The following is an 18,235-nucleotide window of genomic DNA, read 5'->3' on the forward strand; positions in this document are numbered from 1 at the left end:
GTATTGAAGTTATGGATTTTAATCTAAACTATTTTCTTCCCTAAAAATAAAATAAGAATATTCTTCCTTTGCTAATATGTATTTCCTCTGTATATACTTCTTCTCAGATACATATCTTACAACTGGGAAAGAAAATCCAGTGCACCAATATTGAAATGCAAAAGATACTTTATTTTTGAGTTTGCCCTGATATCAGCATTTACTGTAATCCTATTTGCCCACTCAACATTTTCAGTTTTTGCTTATTCCTTCACCTTGATAAAACCTCTGTGAAGTCTCAGTGTGTTTGTACATGATAACCAAGGGGGTAATTCTGAGTTGATTGCAGCAGGATTTTTGTTAGCAGTTGGGCAAAACCATGTGCACTGCAGGTATGACAGATATAACGTGCAGAGAGAGTTAGATTTGGGTGGGTTATATTGTTTCTGTGCAGGGTAAATACTGGCTGCTTTATTTTACACTGCAATTTAGATTGCAGATTGAACACACCACACCCAAATCTAACTCTCTCTGCACATGTTATATCTGCCTCCCCTGCAGTGCACATGGTTTTGCCCAATTGCTAACAAAAATCCTGCTGCGATCAACTCAGAATTACCCCCCAAATACGGGTGTGGATGTGTAAAACAGTGAAAGAAAGAAAGGAACACACAGCACCGCGTGTACTAAACATGTCTTCCTTGATTCTGTAGATTACCACTACTTTCAGCTAAGAGCTCATTTGTACCAGGCTCGTAGCATCCTACCTGCCGATGACAATGGCCTGTCTGATCCATACGCTACAGTCATATTTAGCAACTTTTGCCAGACTACTAAGGTAAGAGATAAGGTTATGATCACCATGGCAACAAATAATATAGTTTAGTGTGTCTGTGCTCAAAAGCCAAGAGTCTAAAGTTCATAAGAAAAAGCATACAATGGGGTAAATTTACTAAGATGGGATATTTTTAGAACTGGTGATGTTGTTCATAGGAACCAATCAGATTCTATCTATTATCTTCTATAAGCAGATAAATACATGTTAAGGAGAATCGTATTGGTTGCTATGGGCAACATCACCAGTTCTATAAAACCCCCACCTTAATAAATTTACCCCATTGTCTATAAAATCACAACAAGATAATATTTTACCAATCAACTGATTATACTTGAATGAATGAATATAAGCTAGATGGTCTGTGACCCTTGCCCCATCCCCCTACTGTATGCTTTTTGCTGTAGAATAGAAATGTAAAATTGTGTATAATTAGAGCCATGGGGCATGATTTCATCTTCAGGTCATTAATGAGACTCTTGCTCCCATGTGGAATGAACTGCTGCTCTATGACAATCTTCTGATGGATGGGAATATGGAAGACTTGAAAAATGATCCACCACTTATCATTATCAATATTTTTGATCAGGATAAATTTGTAAGTATAACATGTATACTACGTGCTGTCATGCTCGGATGCAAATGTTTGTTCCCTGTTGCTTTGCCATTTTCCATCACTAAAGAGAAGAATAATACAATTAACTGTATTCTAATAATAGCTAACTGTAATTGTTATATTTGTATACACGTGTTCATACACCAGGCACCAACTTCACTACAACTTGGAGAATAGTATTTGAATTAAAATGATAAAATTAAATAATCAAGATTTTTGGCAGACATTTCTCACATTGCAAATTAAGTGGCATATTCAACGAGTGATATTCTTGTTATCACTAGTTACTAAATGGTGCTCCAACCAATCAGCTCCCAACTGTCATTTTTCAAACACGATAGTGATTGGTTGGAGCACCATTTAAGATTAGTAATGAGGATAACAAGAATAACACTCGTTGTTATATCTGCCCTTAAGCTTTCTGAATTTCTCCAAATTAACGACTATTTGGAATATTCCACTCATACTGTTCATATAGAAGTCTGATCTATAGTGTAAACATAGGTATTTCAATATCCTTTCATAAGGCAATGGTTTCCTATTTATGTAATTTTCATCTGGATTCAGTACTTGGCCTACAGGATATTCATAACGGAAAATAGAATAGACTTAGGACTACTGGTAGAAGATAAAAGATAAATTGGTCTCCATCTCAGTATCTGCCCTGATAAAACAAACCACCCGTAAAATATAATACAGGTTGAGTATCCCATATCCAAATATTCCAAAATACAGAATATTTTGAGTTTGAGTGAGATAGTGAAACCTTTGTTTTATGATGGCTCAATGTACACAAACTTTGAGTAATGCACAAAGTTATTAAAGATATTGGTTAAAATTACCTTCAGGCTGTGTGTATAAGGTGAATACATGCATTCTGTGCTTAGACTTGGGTCCCATCGCCATGATAACTCATTATGGTATGCAATTATTCCAAAATACGGAAAAATACGATGTTCAAAATACTTCTGGTCCCAAGCAGTTTGGATATGGGATACTCAACCTGTAACTAGTATTAAATTCCAGATAACTTATTTGTATAACACAACTAATGCTGACTGTAGGAGAAATTAGGTCTATAGAGATACATTCCTGCTTATCTGGTAGACATGCCTGGTGATAGTAGTTGTCATCCACTTGGCCAATATAATCTCACCTATACTAGTGGCTGCTAAGTACTTGATAACCAAAATGTCGAAGCCTGATGAAAGAATGACAATATATTTGTATACCATCACTTTGATCACTTTTTTGTAATACAATTGTGCTCCAACACATTGTAGGGGTCACCTGACTTTCTGGGACGTGCATTTGCCACCCCTATTGTGACACTGCTGGATGAAAATGATGAGGAAGGTCCCAAATATGTCCAGCCAACCCTGCAATTCTTTGACATCCTGAAAGGCAATGTGTCAGGCGGGGAGCTCATCGCTGTATTTGAACTTATAGAACTTGAGAACAAAACTTATATGAAAGAGGTGAGTTGGCGAGGGCTTATGGGCAAACGCAGGATTTCTACAGTTTTTTTTTCAAATTCTTGTCAATCTATCTATCCACACACAGTTACCAGTACCTATCCTGTTGTATAGTTATGTCAAGGCTATAAATATGTATGCGGGACATTAGTATGACAAATACTTTTACAACAAATATTACTATATACAATATAGCAGCAATGATGCTGCCGTATGAATCCTTCCCGCGCACTTTCCCACACACATAAATTATTTCCATGTACAAAAAAATTACCTGTATTTGTAATAATGGGGCAGATTTATTAAACCTGGGCAAGTGATAAAGTGGAAGGTGATAAAGCACCAGCCAATCAGCTCCTAACTGTCAAGTTACAGGCTGGGTTTGAAAAATGACAGGAGCTGACTGGCTGGTGCATTATCACCTTCCACTTTATCACTTCTCCGGGCTTAATAAATCTGCCCCTATGTTATTCTCTTATGGTGATTAAATAAAATAATTTCATGACTCACCAGCAGTAGTATAGCAGTCCCACTGCTTAAGAGCAGACACCTATCTTGTCCTTGGCCATCGCCTCTATTTTTTCTTTAATCAGCATAATTTCTATTGATCCAGCGCCGAATGTCTAAAACTGTTTTGGGGATTGACTGTCAATCAGTAAGACTGCCAGTGTCAAGAGAGGCTGGGGTGTTGGTGAGAGGAGAGGAGGTGCTGGAGACAGGAGGGGCCATTGCTTATGGAGCTTCTCCATATGGCCTTGCACACAGGGAGGGGGGATTGATAGGAGGGATAAAGGGGTGATTCAGACCTGATCGCACACAGACTTTTTTTTGCAGTGCTGCGATCAGGTAGTTGCCGCCTACAGGGGAAGTGGGTAATCACTGTGCAGGGGTGCGATCGCTTGTGCAGAGAGCTGCACAAACAAATGTTTGCGCAGTCTCTGCACAGCTCAGGACTTACTCTTCCGGTGTGATGATCCGGCCAGGAGCTGACGTCAGAAATCCTCCCTCCAAACATCTGGTCACACTCTGACAACCCTGTAGATGTACACTACAACCTGACTGACAGCCACTTAGATGTACACAAGTGACAGCCCCTTTGATGGACACTCTAACTGACAGCCCTGTGCCCTTAGATGTACTTTCTAACTAACAGCCCAACACCGCAGAGCACAGCTCAGCACGGGAGCGGGCAATGAAATGGCGCAGAGTCCCGGCCGTGGCACTTTATATACACTCCGAGTCCAGCGAGAGTCCGATGCAGGACGATGACATTCGGCCTTGCTCTCACATTCCGAGCCTGGTTGGGAAGTCCCTGAGCCAGGCTCGGGCACTGCTCAGATCATCCTCATTCAAGGTAATCCGGACCGCTCATTTCTAGTACTAATATGCATCGGGGGCCATCTCCGGCCATTGCATCGATGCTAATCCCATATGCACTAACATATGTGATTAGTATCGCAATGCGATGACAGAAGCCCCAGGCAATACCTGGAGGTCCGGAGGAGAGGGTGTGTGGGGGTCTCCATGGGTTTCCGTCAGCAACCAGTCCCCGGCTCCTCCTCCCTGCATCCGGAAGGACAGATGGCTATGTTGCTGGGGGAGGAGGAGGCTAAGATCCGGGAGTGCGAGGGGAGCTATCTGCATTCAAGTATGGTGGAGGGAGGTGTCAGCATGACCGACCCGGGGCGGCAGGATGCGGGAAGAAGCCCATAGGCTCCTATAGGGTATCACCATAAAAAGATGGCGATACCCTCCGCATCGAAAAGCGGGCGGACTATGGTTAGTACATGTGAAAATGCGGTAAAAGCCCCTGAAAATGGGGGTTTTACCACATTTTTCCTTTAGTACAATCCGCTGTAACTGTGGTGCTGGGGTGGGATGGGGTTCTTCTTTCTTCCTTCTTTCACTCCAAAACCAATTCTTTTTGACCTTTTAAGCAAGGGAAAGAATGTTACAAGACTTGTGGTCAGCCTACAACATTATGAGCTCTGCCTGTAAAATGACAGAAGCTGATTGGTTGGTACTTTATCTTGGGTTATATAGAAGAGGAGGGGGAAGAAAACGAAGAATTACATCACTAATGAAAAATGGAGTGAAATAAGTAACTGAACTATCTAAAACCTTAAACATTCTAGGGTGGATGTCAGCAGGAAACCCTCCCATTCCCGCCCCAACCCATTATAGTTCTCGACCGTCGGTATGAACATGCGTGCAAGTCACACCTAATGTGCAGGGTGCGCTCAGTGGCAGAAGAGGTGCATGCCGTACATGTTAGGTTTGACATGCATGTGCCACAGCCACAATAAGGTCATTACAAAAATGTGCGTGATGACCAAATTTATATTAGGGACCCATTTTATAATAGATTTTAGACTTTTCAAGTACACACAAGCTTTCAGCTCTAAAACCTTGTACAGGTTAGAGAGAGCTATTGTTCTATATCGAAATTTTCAATACTGTCTTAATTTTATAACAATCGATCACATAATAACCATAATGTATGTACATACAGTAAATGTTACAAATAGAAAAGCAGATAATATAGTGTGAGTAGTACATCATATTTAATTTTGCGATTTCCTGAGAAAATAAAGCTATTTACAATTTAATCATATTGACTCTTTTCTTTGTTTTTGAAATCTATAACTTTTATGTGCTGTTTGTATAGTCAAACATGAAGTGCCATATATTTACACCCCCACCCCATTTTATTGTATTCCTTTAGCCAGCTGTACCAGAATATATTAAGCCTAAAGAACCTGACTTCATGGATGAAACACTTGAACGTTACATTATTCCTGAAGGAATTCGTCCAGTCCTTAAGGACTTTAGAATAGAGGTAAATATATTATTATTATTATTATTTCCTTAGTAGTATTATTATCTACTAGTTACCAGCCCGTCAAAATTACGGAACAAAATAACAGTAATGTCAGCATCGGCAGCTGTGCGCACCCGAAGGGAGCAACACTTGAATTGTTCCGTCGGGCACCATCTAGTGGCTGCCGGCACGCAAAACACTCTAATCTCTCCAATAGAGGTGAGGAGCAGTGTTTGCTTTTTATTATATACTGTAGATGTTGTCTGTCTTTGCAATCTTATTCAGTATCAAGAGCGTAGCTACCATAGGTGCAGGGAGTGCAGCAGCTATGGGGCCCAGAGCTGAGAGGGGCCCACCTTTGCTGTCAAAGTTACATGTGTTATATACATTTTTCATCCATTGGGTGGTACAGAAGAGCCCTTACAATCTTTTGCCTTGGGGCCTACTATTTATCTAATTATGTCCCTGGACCTGTTTATTGTAATGTGGTAGAAAATTAACTGAAGGGCATTATAATGTTAAATAATATGAACTGGGACACTGTAATGTGGCACAATATGAAGTGGAGGCACTATAGTGTGGCATAATATGAACTGGGGACACTATGTAATGTAATGTAAATTGTGGGTACTGTGTTGCATACTGTGTACTGGCAGCCCTACAATGTGACATAATGTGAACTAGCGCACTAATAGGGATCATAAAAAGAACTAGGGCATTACTAAGGGGCATAACATTAACCATGACTCTACTATGGGTCATAAAATGAACCAGGGAACGATTATGTGGCTTAAAATTAACACCTGCTACGGAGAGGTGTTACTTGAAAAGCATTGGGACAGGGGCCCCTTCAAAATGTTGCTATGGGGCCCACAAAGTTCTGGCTATGCCCTGTTCAGTATTTATTATTTTTTTTCAATTATACTAGACTTGCAGGCTACAATATGTTTAAAAAAAAAAGGGAATGCGATAATTGATACATCCTTGCAATGTATTCCAATATCACATTGCGATTTGGACAAATTTATCCCATCCCATCCGTATCTCATTGTGATAAATATGCCCCTTAGTCCTTAAATCCAGAACTTCAAAATTCTTACTTTACCCCTATATGGTGTTGGTATGTTATATCGACATGAGAATTTCAACATGGTCACAGTGTTGACATGTAGCATGTCAATATGTTTAGTATATTGACCATGTTGACGTTCATCTTGTATACACGTATGTTATGTTGACATGTTTGAATGTCAACCTAACGTTCCTGGCCCAGCGGTCACTCACCTGTTCCCAGCGGCAGCCATGTCTCCAGCGTCGTCTTACAGGTCCATGTCAACATTCTAGTGTTAACATTGTGGTTTCACATAATAAATGTTGATATGATTACTATCATCCATCTGACAGGGGCATAAGAGGAATACCTTGGTCTGGATTTGTAAATTTAGGAGGTTATTCTGGTGTTCTGCCACTGTAAATCATCTGTACTGATGGTACAGATGTGTCCTCATACACTGTTGCTCAAAGTTGTGACAAATAGCCCATCTCGGCGCGCCAGGTCCCAGACTACTAGGCCACGCTGAGTGTCTTTCATGCTCAAAATTTGCATCTTATTCATATAAATAAAACAACTGGGAGTGACAAAACTACATTGTTAGCATGTACTGATCAATTTGATGTGTAACATTTATTTATCTGTGTGTGAATCTGTGTAAGAAGGGCTCTGATGCGAGGCCCCATGTCTTTTTCTCACGCCAAGTTCCGCTGTGCTTCATGTGCGACTTCCTATGTGTTTAACATAATCCTGTGCAGTTAGTCACAGCCCAGCATCTCTAGCAGACTGTGAGGGGTGATTCGCTGTGTCTGTGAAGTGAATAAGATGCAACACTGAAAGAAAAATACAGTACGCTACTCCTCTGAAAGTGCCACAGTCTCAGTCCTGCTGTATGGCACAGAGACACCAGGACACATCTGGAATGGATAAATCTGGCAGCATTGCATCCCACATAGAAACTTACGGGGGATGCAGCTGCCGGCGGGAATGGATGGATCACATTACTATGTGATGTTTCGTATATTGAATACAAGCACATAAATTTGATGTCCCTCTAATAGAGATAATCAAGAAAGAACGTTTTGGGAAACATACAGTAGCACTATTTATTTTACATCTATTGGGGCTGATGCAGAGTTGAACACGTGAGTTTTGTAGATGGATTATGTGTGTGCGCAGTGTGCATGCTCTGGAGCTGAAATACATATGTAGGCTGGGGCAATGCTGAGTTGTATGCAACTCAACCGCATCTATACTTGCAGCTGAAGGGAAGTAACAGGCTGGTAACAGGGATTCGCACCCAGCTTAAGTTTAGTAAGGATGGGTGGAGGGCTTGATGCTGCAACTACAGGCTATGCAGAAGTGTGCATATGTTAAAATACACCTGTTTTCAGACAGATCTCTAGCACCAAGGATAGGGCTGGTGCAAGTGCATATTGATAATGACGTAGGCCATGGCTAGACTGGCCATGGACGTGGTCATTTGGATGTCTAGCTAAGCACCTCCATATAGGGGGTGTGCCACAAGCAGTGGCGTGCGGTGAGGTCAGTGGCTGGTGAGGCACTACAGCCATAATGTCCGCCACATCCTGCCGATGACCCCTACCGCCGTCGAGCCAATGCCCGCTACTGCCTCTGAGCCGATGCCCGCTGCCACCGCCAATGGCTTACAAACTCGCCCACCATCAACTGACCCAGGCCTCCTCCACTAATTTGCATCTCAGTCCGATGCCGCCAATGTCTTCTGCCTGCCTGCTCATCATACTTGTATATTGCAGTGGCGTGCGGTGAGGTCAGTGGCTGGTGAGGCACTACAGCCATAATGTCCGCCACATCCTGCCGATGACCCCTACCCCCGTCGAGCCAATGCCCGCTACTGCCTCTGAGCCGATGCCCGCTGCCACCGCCAATGGCTTACAAACTCGCCCACCATCAACTGACCCAGGCCTCCTCCACTAATTTGCATCTCAGTCCGATGCCGCCAATGCCTTCTGCCTGCCTGCTCATCATACTTGTTGTATATTGTACATTTTTATAGAAAAAAAAAAAAAATTAGTGTTTGGGACTGGGAAGGGAGTGGGAGGAGGACATGAATGCAATTTTGTTGTCCAGGGCTTCCATTAACTTAATGGAGAAGGGTCTGAATTGGTTAAAACAAAAAATAAGAATTTACTTACCGATAATTCTATTTCTCGGAGTCCGTAGTGGATGCTGGGGTTCCTGAAAGGACCATGGGGAATAGCGGCTCCGCAGGAGACAGGGCACAAAAAGTAAAGCTTTAGGATCAGGTGGTGTGCACTGGCTCCTCCCCCTATGACCCTCCTCCAAGCCTCAGTTAGGTACTGTGCCCGGACGAGCGTACACAATAAGGAAGGATTTATGAATCCCGGGTAAGACTCATACCAGCCACACCAATCACACTGTACAACCTGTGATCTGAACCCAGTTAACAGTATGATAACAGCGGAGCCTCTGAAAGGATGGCTCACAACAATAATAACCCGATTTTTGTAACTATGTACAAGTAATGCAGATAATCCGCACTTGGGATGGGCGCCCAGCATCCACTACGGACTCCGAGAAATAGAATTATCGGTAAGTAAATTCTTATTTTCTCTATCGTCCTAGTGGATGCTGGGGTTCCTGAAAGGACCATGGGGATTATACCAAAGCTCCCAAACGGGCGGGAGAGTGCGGATGACTCTGCAGCACCGATGAGAGAACTCCAGGTCCTCCTTAGCCAGGGTATCAAATTTGTAGGATTTTACAAACGTGTTTGCCCCTGACTAAATAGCCGCTCGGCAAAGTTGTAAAGCCGAGACCCCTCGGGCAGCCGCCCAAGATGAGCCCACCTTCCTTGTGGAATGGGCATTTACATATTTTGGCTGTGGCAGGCCTGCCACAGAATGTGCAAGCTGAATTGTATTACACATCCAACTAGCAAAAGTCTGCTTAAAAGCAAGAGCACCCAGTTTGTTGGGTGCATACAGGATAACAGCAAGTCAGTTTTCCTGACTCCAGCCGTCCTGGAACCTATATTTTCAGGGCCCTGACCACATCTAGCAACTTGGAGTCCTCCAAGTCCCTAGTAGGCGCAAGACACCCCAATAAGCTGGTTCAGGTGAAACACTGACACCACCTTAGGGAGAGAACTGGGGACGAGTCCGCAGCTCTGCCCTGTCCGAATGGACAAACAGATATGGGCTTTTTTGAGAAAAAAACCACCAATTTGACACTCGCCTGGTCCAGGCCAGGTCCAAGAGCATGTTCACTTTTCATGTGAGATGCTTCAAATCCACAGATTTGACTGGTTTTAAACCAATGTGTTTTGAGGAATCCCAGAACTACGTTGAGATCCCACAGTGCCACTGGAGGCACAAAAGGGGGTTGTATATGCAATACTCCCTTGACAAACTTCTGGACTTCAGGAACTGAAGCCAATTCTTTCTGGAAGAAAAATCGACAGGGCCGAAATTTGAACCTTAATGGACCCCAATTTGAGGCCCATAGACACTCCTGTTTGCAAGAAATGCAGGAATCGACCGAGTTGAAATTTCTTCGTGGGGCCTTCCTGGCCTCACACCACGCAACATATTTTCGCCACATGTGGTGATAATGTTGTGCGGTCACCTCCTTTCTGGCTTTGACCAGGGTAGGAATGACCTCTTCCTGAATGCCTTTTCCCTTAGGATCCGGCGTTCCACCGCCATGCCGTCAAACGCAGCTGCGGTAAGTCTTGGAACAGACATGGTACTTGCTGAAACAAGTCCCTTCTTAGCGGCAGAGGCCATAAGTCCTCTGTGAGCATCTCTTGAAGTTCCGGGTACCAAGTCCTTCTTGGCCAATCCGGAGCCATGAGTATAGTTCTTACTCCTCTACGTCTTATAATTCTCAGTACCTTAGGTATGAAAAGCAGAGGATGGAACACATACACCGACTGGTACACCCACGGTGTTACCAGAACGTCCACAGCTATTGCCTGAGGGTCTCTTAACCTGGCGCAATACCTGTCCCGTTTTTTGTTCAGACGGGACGCCATCATGTCCACCTTTGGTAATTCCCAACGGTTTACAATTATGTGGAAAACTTCCCCATGAAGTTCCCACTCTGCCGGGTGGAGGTCGTGCCTACTGAGGAAGTCTGCTTCCCAGTTTCCATTCCCGGAATGAAACACTGCTGACAATGCTATCACATGATTTTCCGCCCAGCGAAAAGTCCTTGCAGTTTTTGCCACTGCCCTCCTGCTTCTTGTGCCGCCCTGTCTATTTACGTGGGCGACTGCCGTGATGTTTTATCCCACTGGATCAATACCGGCTGACTTGAAGCAGAGGTCTTGCTAAGCTTAGAGCATTATAATTTTACCCTTAGCTATATTTATGTGGAGAAAAATCTCCAGACTTGATCACACTCCCTGGAAATTTTTTCCTTGTGTGACTGCTCCCCAGCCTCTCGGGCTGGCCTCCGTGGTCACCAACATCCAAAACTGAATGCCGAATCTGCGGCCCTCTAGAAGATGAGCACTCTGTAACCACCACAGGAGAGACACCCTTGTCCTTGGATATAGGGTTATCCGCTGATGCATCTGAAGATGCGATCCGGACCATTTGTCCAGCAGATCCCACTGAAAAGTTCTTGCATGAAATCTGCCGACTGGAATTGCTTCGAAGGAAGTCACCATTTTTTTACCATGGCCCTTGTGCAATGATGCACTGATTTTAGGAGGTTCCTGACTAGCTCGGATAACTCCCTGGCTTTCTCTTCCGGGAGAAACACCTTTTTCTGGACTGTGTCCAGAATCATCCCTAAGCACAGGAGACTTGTTGTCGGGATCAGCTGCGATTTTGGAATATTTAGAATCCACCCCTGCTGTTGTAACAGTATCCGAGATAGTGCTACTCCGACCTCCAACTGTTCCCTGGACTTTGCCCTTATCAGGAGATCGTCCAAGTAAGGGATAATTAAGACGCCTTTTCTTTGAAGAAGAACCATCATTTCGGCCATTACCTTGGTAAAGACCCGGGGTGCCGTAGACAATCCAAACGGCAGCGTCTGAAACTGATAGTGACAGTTCTGTACCACGAACCTGAGGTACCCTTAGTGATAAGAGCAAATTTGGGACATGGAGGTAAGCATCCCTGATGTCTCGGGACACCAGATAGTCCCCTTCTTCCCGGTTCGTTATCACTGCTCTGAGTGACTCCATCTTGATTTGAACCTTTGTAAGTGTTCAAATTTTTTTAGATTTAGAATAGGTCTCACCTAGCCTTCTGGCTTCAGTACCACAATATAGTGTGGAATAATACCCCTTTTCTTGTTGTAGGAGGGGTAATTTAATTATCACCTGCTGGGAATACAGCTCGTGAATTTTTTCCCATACTGCCTCCTTGTCGGAGGGAGACCTTGGTAAAGCCGACTTCAGGAGCCTGCGCAGGGGAAACGTCTCGACATTCCAAACTGTACCCCTGGGATACTACTTGTAGGATCCAGGGGTCCTGTACGGTCTCAGCGTCATGCTGAGAGCTTGTCAGAAGCGGTGGAACGCTTCTGTTCCTGGGAATGGGCTGCCTGCTGCAGTCTTCTTCCCTTTCCTCTATCCCTGGGCAGATATGACTCTTATAGGGACGAAAGGACTGAAGCTGAAAAGACGGTGTCTTTTTCTGCAGAGATGTGACTTAGGGTAAAAACGGTGGATTTTCCAGCAGTTGCCGTGGCCACCAGGTCCGATGGACCGACCCCAAATAACTTCTTTTCCTTTATACGGCAATACACCTTTGTGCCGTTTGGAATCTGCATCACCTGACCACTGTCGTGTCCATAAACATCTTCTGGCAGATATGGACATCGCACTTACTCTTGATGCCAGAGTGCAAATATCCCTCTGTGCATCTCGCATATATAGAAATACATCCTTTAAATGCTCTATAGTCAATAAAATACTGTCCCTGTCAAGGGTATCAATATTTTTAGTCAGGGAATCTGACCAAGCCACCCCAGCTCTGCACATCCAGGCTGAGGCGATCGCTGGTCGCAGTATAACACCAGTATGTGTGTATATACTTTTTATGATATTTTTCCAGCCTCCTGTCAGCTGGCTCCTTGAGGACGGCCCTATCTATAGACGGTACCGCCACTTGTTCTGATAAGCGTGTGAGCGCCTTATCCACCCTAAGGGGTGTTTCCCAACGCGCCCTAACTTCTGGCGGGAAAGGGTATACCGCCCATATTTTCTATCGGGGGGAACCCACGCATCATCACACACTTAATTTAATTTATCTGATTCAGGAAAAACTACGGTAGTTTTTTCACATCCCACATAATACCCTCTTTTGTGGTACTTGTAGTATCAGAAATATGTAACACCTCCTTCATTGCCCTTAACGTGTGGCCCTAATAAGGAATACGTTTGTTTATTCACCGTCGACACTGGATTCAGTGTCCCTGTCTGTGTCTGTGTCGACCGACTAAAGTAAACGGGCGTTTTAAAACCTCTGACGGTGTTTTTGAGACGTCTGGACCGGTACTAATTGTTTGTCGGCCGTCTCATGTCGTCAACCGACCTTGGCGCGTGTTGACATTATCACGTAATTCCCTAAATAAGCCATCCATTCCGGTGTCGACTCCCTAGAGAGTGACATCACCATTACAGGCAATTGCTCCGCCTCCTCACCAACATCGTCCTCATACATGTCGACACACACGTACCGACACACAGCACACACACAGGGAATGCTCTGATAGAGGACAGGACCTACTAGCCCTTTGGAGAGACAGAGGGAGAGTTTGCCAGCACACACCAAAAACGCTATAATTATATAGGGACAACCTTATATAAGTGTTTTCCCTTATAGCATCTTTTTTATATATTTCTAACGCCAAATTAGTGCCCCCCTCTCTGTTTTAACCCTGTTTCTGTAGTGCAGTGCAGGGGAGAGCCTGGGAGCCTTCCCTCCAGCCTTTCTGTGAGGGAAAATGGCGCTGTGTGCTGAGGAGATAGGCCCCGCCCCTTTTTCGGCGGCCTCGTCTCCCGCTCTTAACGGATTCTGGCAGGGGTTAAATATCTCCATATAGCCCCCGGAGGCTATATGTGAGGTATTTTTAGCCAAAAAAGGTTTTCATTTGCCTCCCAGGGCGCCCCCCTCCCAGCGCCCTGCACCCTCAGTGACTGCCGTGTGAAGTGTGCTGAGAGGAAAATGGCGCACAGCTGCAGTGCTGTGCGCTACCTTAAGAAGACTGAGGAGTCTTCTGCCGCCGATTCTGGACCTCTTCTCGTTTCAGCATCTGCAAGGGGGCCGGCGGCGAGGCTCCGGTGACCATCCAGGCTGTACCTGTGATCGTCCCTCTGGAGCTAATGTCCAGTAGCCAAAGAAGCCAATCCATCCTGCACGCAGGTGAGTTCACTTCTTCTCCCCTAAGTCCCTCGTTGCAGTGATCCTGTTGCCAGCAGGACTCACTGTAAAATAAAAAACCTAAGCTAAACTTTTCTAAGCAGCTCAGGAGAGCCACCTAGATTGCACCCTTCTCGGCCGGGCACAAAAATCTAACTGAGGCTTGGAGGAGGGTCATAGGGGGAGGAGCCAGTGCACACCACCTGATCCTAAAGCTTTACTTTTTGTGCCCTGTCTCCTGCGGAGCCGCTATTCCCCATGGTCCTTTCAGGAACCCCAGCATCCACTAGGACGATAGAGAAATAAAAAAAATAATGCGTGAGGTCCCTCCTCCTAAGTATAACCAGCCTCGGGCTCTTTGAGCCGGACCTGGTTGTTTAAATACTGGGAAAAAAATTGAACAGGGGTTCCCCGTATTTTGACAACCAGCACCGGGCTCTTAGTCCGGTCCTGGTTCCAAAAATACAGGGGACAAAAGATGTAGGGGTCCCCCCAGGGGCGGATCCAGAAGAAAATGATAGGGGGGGCACCATGGAAGGGGCAAGTGTATTTGTGTGCGGCTTCGGTGCATGCGCTTCCAGAAATGGGGTATGTCCCCACTACAAGGGGCAGCGTGTGAGGGGCAGGGGGCAGCGTGTGAGGGGCAGCATGTGAGGTGCAGGGGGCAGCGTGTGAGGGGCAGGGTGAAGGGGGCAGTAAGTGAGAGGCAGGGTGCAGGGGGAAGCGTGTGAGGGGCAGGGGGCAGTGTGAGAGGGTCAGGGTGCAGGGGGCAGCGTGTGAGGGGCAGGGGGCGAGGGGGCAGCATTTTAGGTGCAGGGGACAGCGTGTGAGGGACAGTGTATAGGGGGCAGTGTGTGAGAGGCAGGGTGCAGGGGGAAGCTTGTGAGGGGCAGGGGGCAGCGTGTGAGGGGCAGGGGGCAGCTTGTGAGGGGCAGGGGACAGCGTGTGAGGGGCAGTGTATAGGGGGCAGTGTGTGAGAGGCAGGGTGCAGCATGTTAGGTGCAGGGGACAGCTTGTGAGGGACAGTGTATAGGGGGCAGTGTGTGAGGGGCAGGGGGCAGCATGTTAGGTGCAGGGGACAGCGTGTGAGGGACAGTGTATAGGGGGCAGTGTGTGAGAGGCAGGGTGCAGCATGTTAGGTGCAGGGGACAGCGTGTGAGGGACAGTGTATAGGGGGCAGTGTGTCAGGGGCAGGGGGCATCATGTTAGGTGCAGGGGACAGTGTATAGGGGGCAGTGTGTGAGGGACAGTGTATAGGGGGCAGTGTGTGAGAGGCAGGGTGCAGCATGTTAGGTGCAGGGGACAGCGTGTAAGGGACAGTGTATAGGGGGCAGTGTGTGAAGGGCAGGGGGCAGCATGTTAGGTGCAGGGGACAGCGTGTGAGGGACAGTGTATAGGGGGCAGTGTGTGAGGGACAGTGTATAGGGGGCAGTGTGTGAGAGGCAGGGTGCAGCATGTTAGGTGCAGGGGACAGCGTGTGAGGGACAGTGTATAGGGGGCAGTGTGTGAGGGGCAGGGGGCAGAATGTTAGGTGCAGGGGACAGCGTGTGAGGGACAGTGTATAGGGGGCAGTGTGTGAGAGGCAGGGTGCAGGGGGAAGCTTGTGAGGGGCAGCGTGTGAGGGGCAGGGGGCAGCGTGTGAGGTGCAGGGGGCAGCGTGTGAGGTGCAGGGGGCAGCGTGTGAGGGGCAGGAGGCAGTGTGTGAGGGGCAGGAGCCAGGAGGCAGCGTGTGAGGGGCACATACCACCATATACTACATATAGACCGGATCGCCCCCCCTTAGTGCCCGCCGCACACACGTTAAAGGTAGCTGGCACAGGCTGGCAGCCGCGATACAGCAAACAGCATACTCACTGTGACAGGCTGATATACACAGTGAGTCACTGTCTCCGTCCTGCTGCTGCTGCCTCTGCCTGCTTCGATCGGCGCCTCAGTCTCCTCTCTGTGTGGCCGCTGGGGAGCCTGGGCTGGCTGGAAGTGAAATCCAGTCCACGCGGTCCAGGGTCCACCACTACGCACTGCCTGACTCCTTAGCCTGTCCCGCAGCCCGCTCCGTCTCCCGGCCTCCGTGCGCTGCTGCCTGCTGGTCACATACACTGCAGCAGGAGAGGAGGAGGGAGGGCTGCACTCACTGTGGGCGTGAGACGGCTCTGGTCCCAGCGGCAGCTGTCAAATCAGCGTGCGCTGACAGCCTGCTGGGGCCGGGCCGGCACAAATGAAAAAAAAAAATCCTCTGCCCTGAGACTTAATGGGCCACAAATGACAGGGGGGGCACGGGCCCGAGTGCCCCCCCCCCCCTGGATCCGCCACTGGGTCCCCCATAAACCAGCGTCGGGTTCCACTAGCCAGGGAAATAATGCCACAGCCGGGGGACACATTTATGTAGGTCCCTGCGGCCGTGACTTTACCCCCCCAACTAGTCACCCCTGGCCTGGGTTCCCTGGAGGAGTGGGGACCCCTTAAATAAAGGGGTCACCCCCCCCCCCCCCCCCCCTTCAGGCACCCAAGGGCCAGGGGTGAAGCTCGAGGCTGTCCCCAGCACCCCTGGGTGGTGGGTGCCGGGCTGATAGCCATGTGTGTAAAAAAAAGAATATTGTTTTTTGTTGTGGAACTACAAGGCCCAGCAAGCCTCCCCCGCTTGCTGGTACTTGGAGAACCTGAAGTACCAGCATGCGGGGAAATAACGGGCCCGCAGATACCTGTAGTTATACAACCCAAAAAATACCCAAATAAAAACACAACTCACACACCGTGAAAGTAAAAATCTATTAAAACACACACTCACACACACTCACACATACTTACCTACATCCCACGCCGGTCACGTCCACTTGTCCAGTAGAATTCAATAGGGTAGGGGTACTTGCAAAAATGAACATTATACTTACAAACTGAGAGAGAGAGAGAGAGAGAGAGAGTGTGAGGGCGGGATGTACTAAGCAGTAATATAGCGGTAAAACCTGTTACCAGCCCGATATCTTTTCCCCGTATGTTCTATTAATCTCCAGCCTACTGCGCTGTCAGTTGCTTCCGCATCTCCTGTTACACGTGACTTCTTCGCCACGGTACCTGCTGTCATAGGTAGCCTATTATTCCACCACGGGCACTGTATGTACGAACGTACAGGACCCGTCACCTCCAGGCATATGTGCCATTGTTTAATGATCGGAGGTGATGGGTCCTGTACGTTCGTACATACGGTGCCCGCGGTGGACCAATAGGCTACCTATGAGAGCAGGTATCATGCAGAAGTCACGTGTAACAGGTGCAAGTGACAGGGTGGCAGGCTGGGGGTTAATTAAATACGGGGAAAAGATATTGAGCTGGTAAGACACACACACAAAGGCTAACACAGCAATAAACCAGCATTTTAGCACCTTGTAATAGATGCAGCAAGTGGCGGTTCTCCATGACGGCTGCCAGCTCCTCTTCTTAGGTGGCCCAGGTCGCAGCAGCAGGAAAAAGAGAAGGGTTGGTGCAGAGTCATGCGCAATGACTTTGCAATGTAATTCAACAACAACGCAGCAAGGACCGCCAGGGGTTTGGATTATGCCAAATGACAGGGATAAGCAGGAAGGTGTGTGTGTGTGTGGGGGGGGGGGGGGGGGGATGTGCAGCTTGAAAAATTTGTTTTTCCGTTGGCAGCATAGTTCATTTATGTGCGGCCAGCTTAGAAACTTAAAATATTTTATTTTTTTTGTATCAGGCAACACATGTAGGGGTGTCCCCTTTGACACACACACACACACACACACACACACACACACACCTGCTGAGAGCCGCACGCTGGTAGCTCCGGTCAGCGGGAGGGCGCAGGAGGGGGAGAGCTGCACACCACCGTTCGGGTCAGCGGGATCACGGAGGAGAACCGTACACACTCCAGGGCCACTGCTCCCTCCCGGCTACCTCCAGCAATACTCGCCGCCTCCAGCGCCGCATGTGTGTGATTGGACGGCGGATCCAGCACTGGATCCGCTGTCCAATCACAGGTGCCTCGCTGACATGGGGGTGGTGTCCCTGTCAGCGAGGCACTTGTTTAAGTGCCGCTTTCCATATATTTTTTAATGGGCTTT

At 47.1% G+C, this 18,235-nt stretch overlaps 1 protein-coding gene across 1 annotated transcript in view; it reads left to right on the plus strand.

Annotated features, from left to right (window-relative positions):
• Window positions 1-18,235, plus strand: part of LOC135055750 (fer-1-like protein 4) — a 346,065-nt gene that overhangs the window by 172,960 nt on the left and 154,870 nt on the right. The window contains exons 24-27 of the mRNA XM_063960172.1: window positions 693-817; window positions 1,278-1,412; window positions 2,714-2,908; window positions 5,631-5,744. Of these exons, the coding sequence (XP_063816242.1) occupies window positions 693-817; window positions 1,278-1,412; window positions 2,714-2,908; window positions 5,631-5,744 (569 nt within the window). The remainder of the gene's footprint in view (window positions 1-692; window positions 818-1,277; window positions 1,413-2,713; window positions 2,909-5,630; window positions 5,745-18,235) is intronic.

Source organism: Pseudophryne corroboree, chromosome 3, assembly GCF_028390025.1.
Source record: "Pseudophryne corroboree isolate aPseCor3 chromosome 3, aPseCor3.hap2, whole genome shotgun sequence".
Taxonomy (NCBI): Eukaryota; Metazoa; Chordata; class Amphibia; order Anura; family Myobatrachidae; genus Pseudophryne; species Pseudophryne corroboree.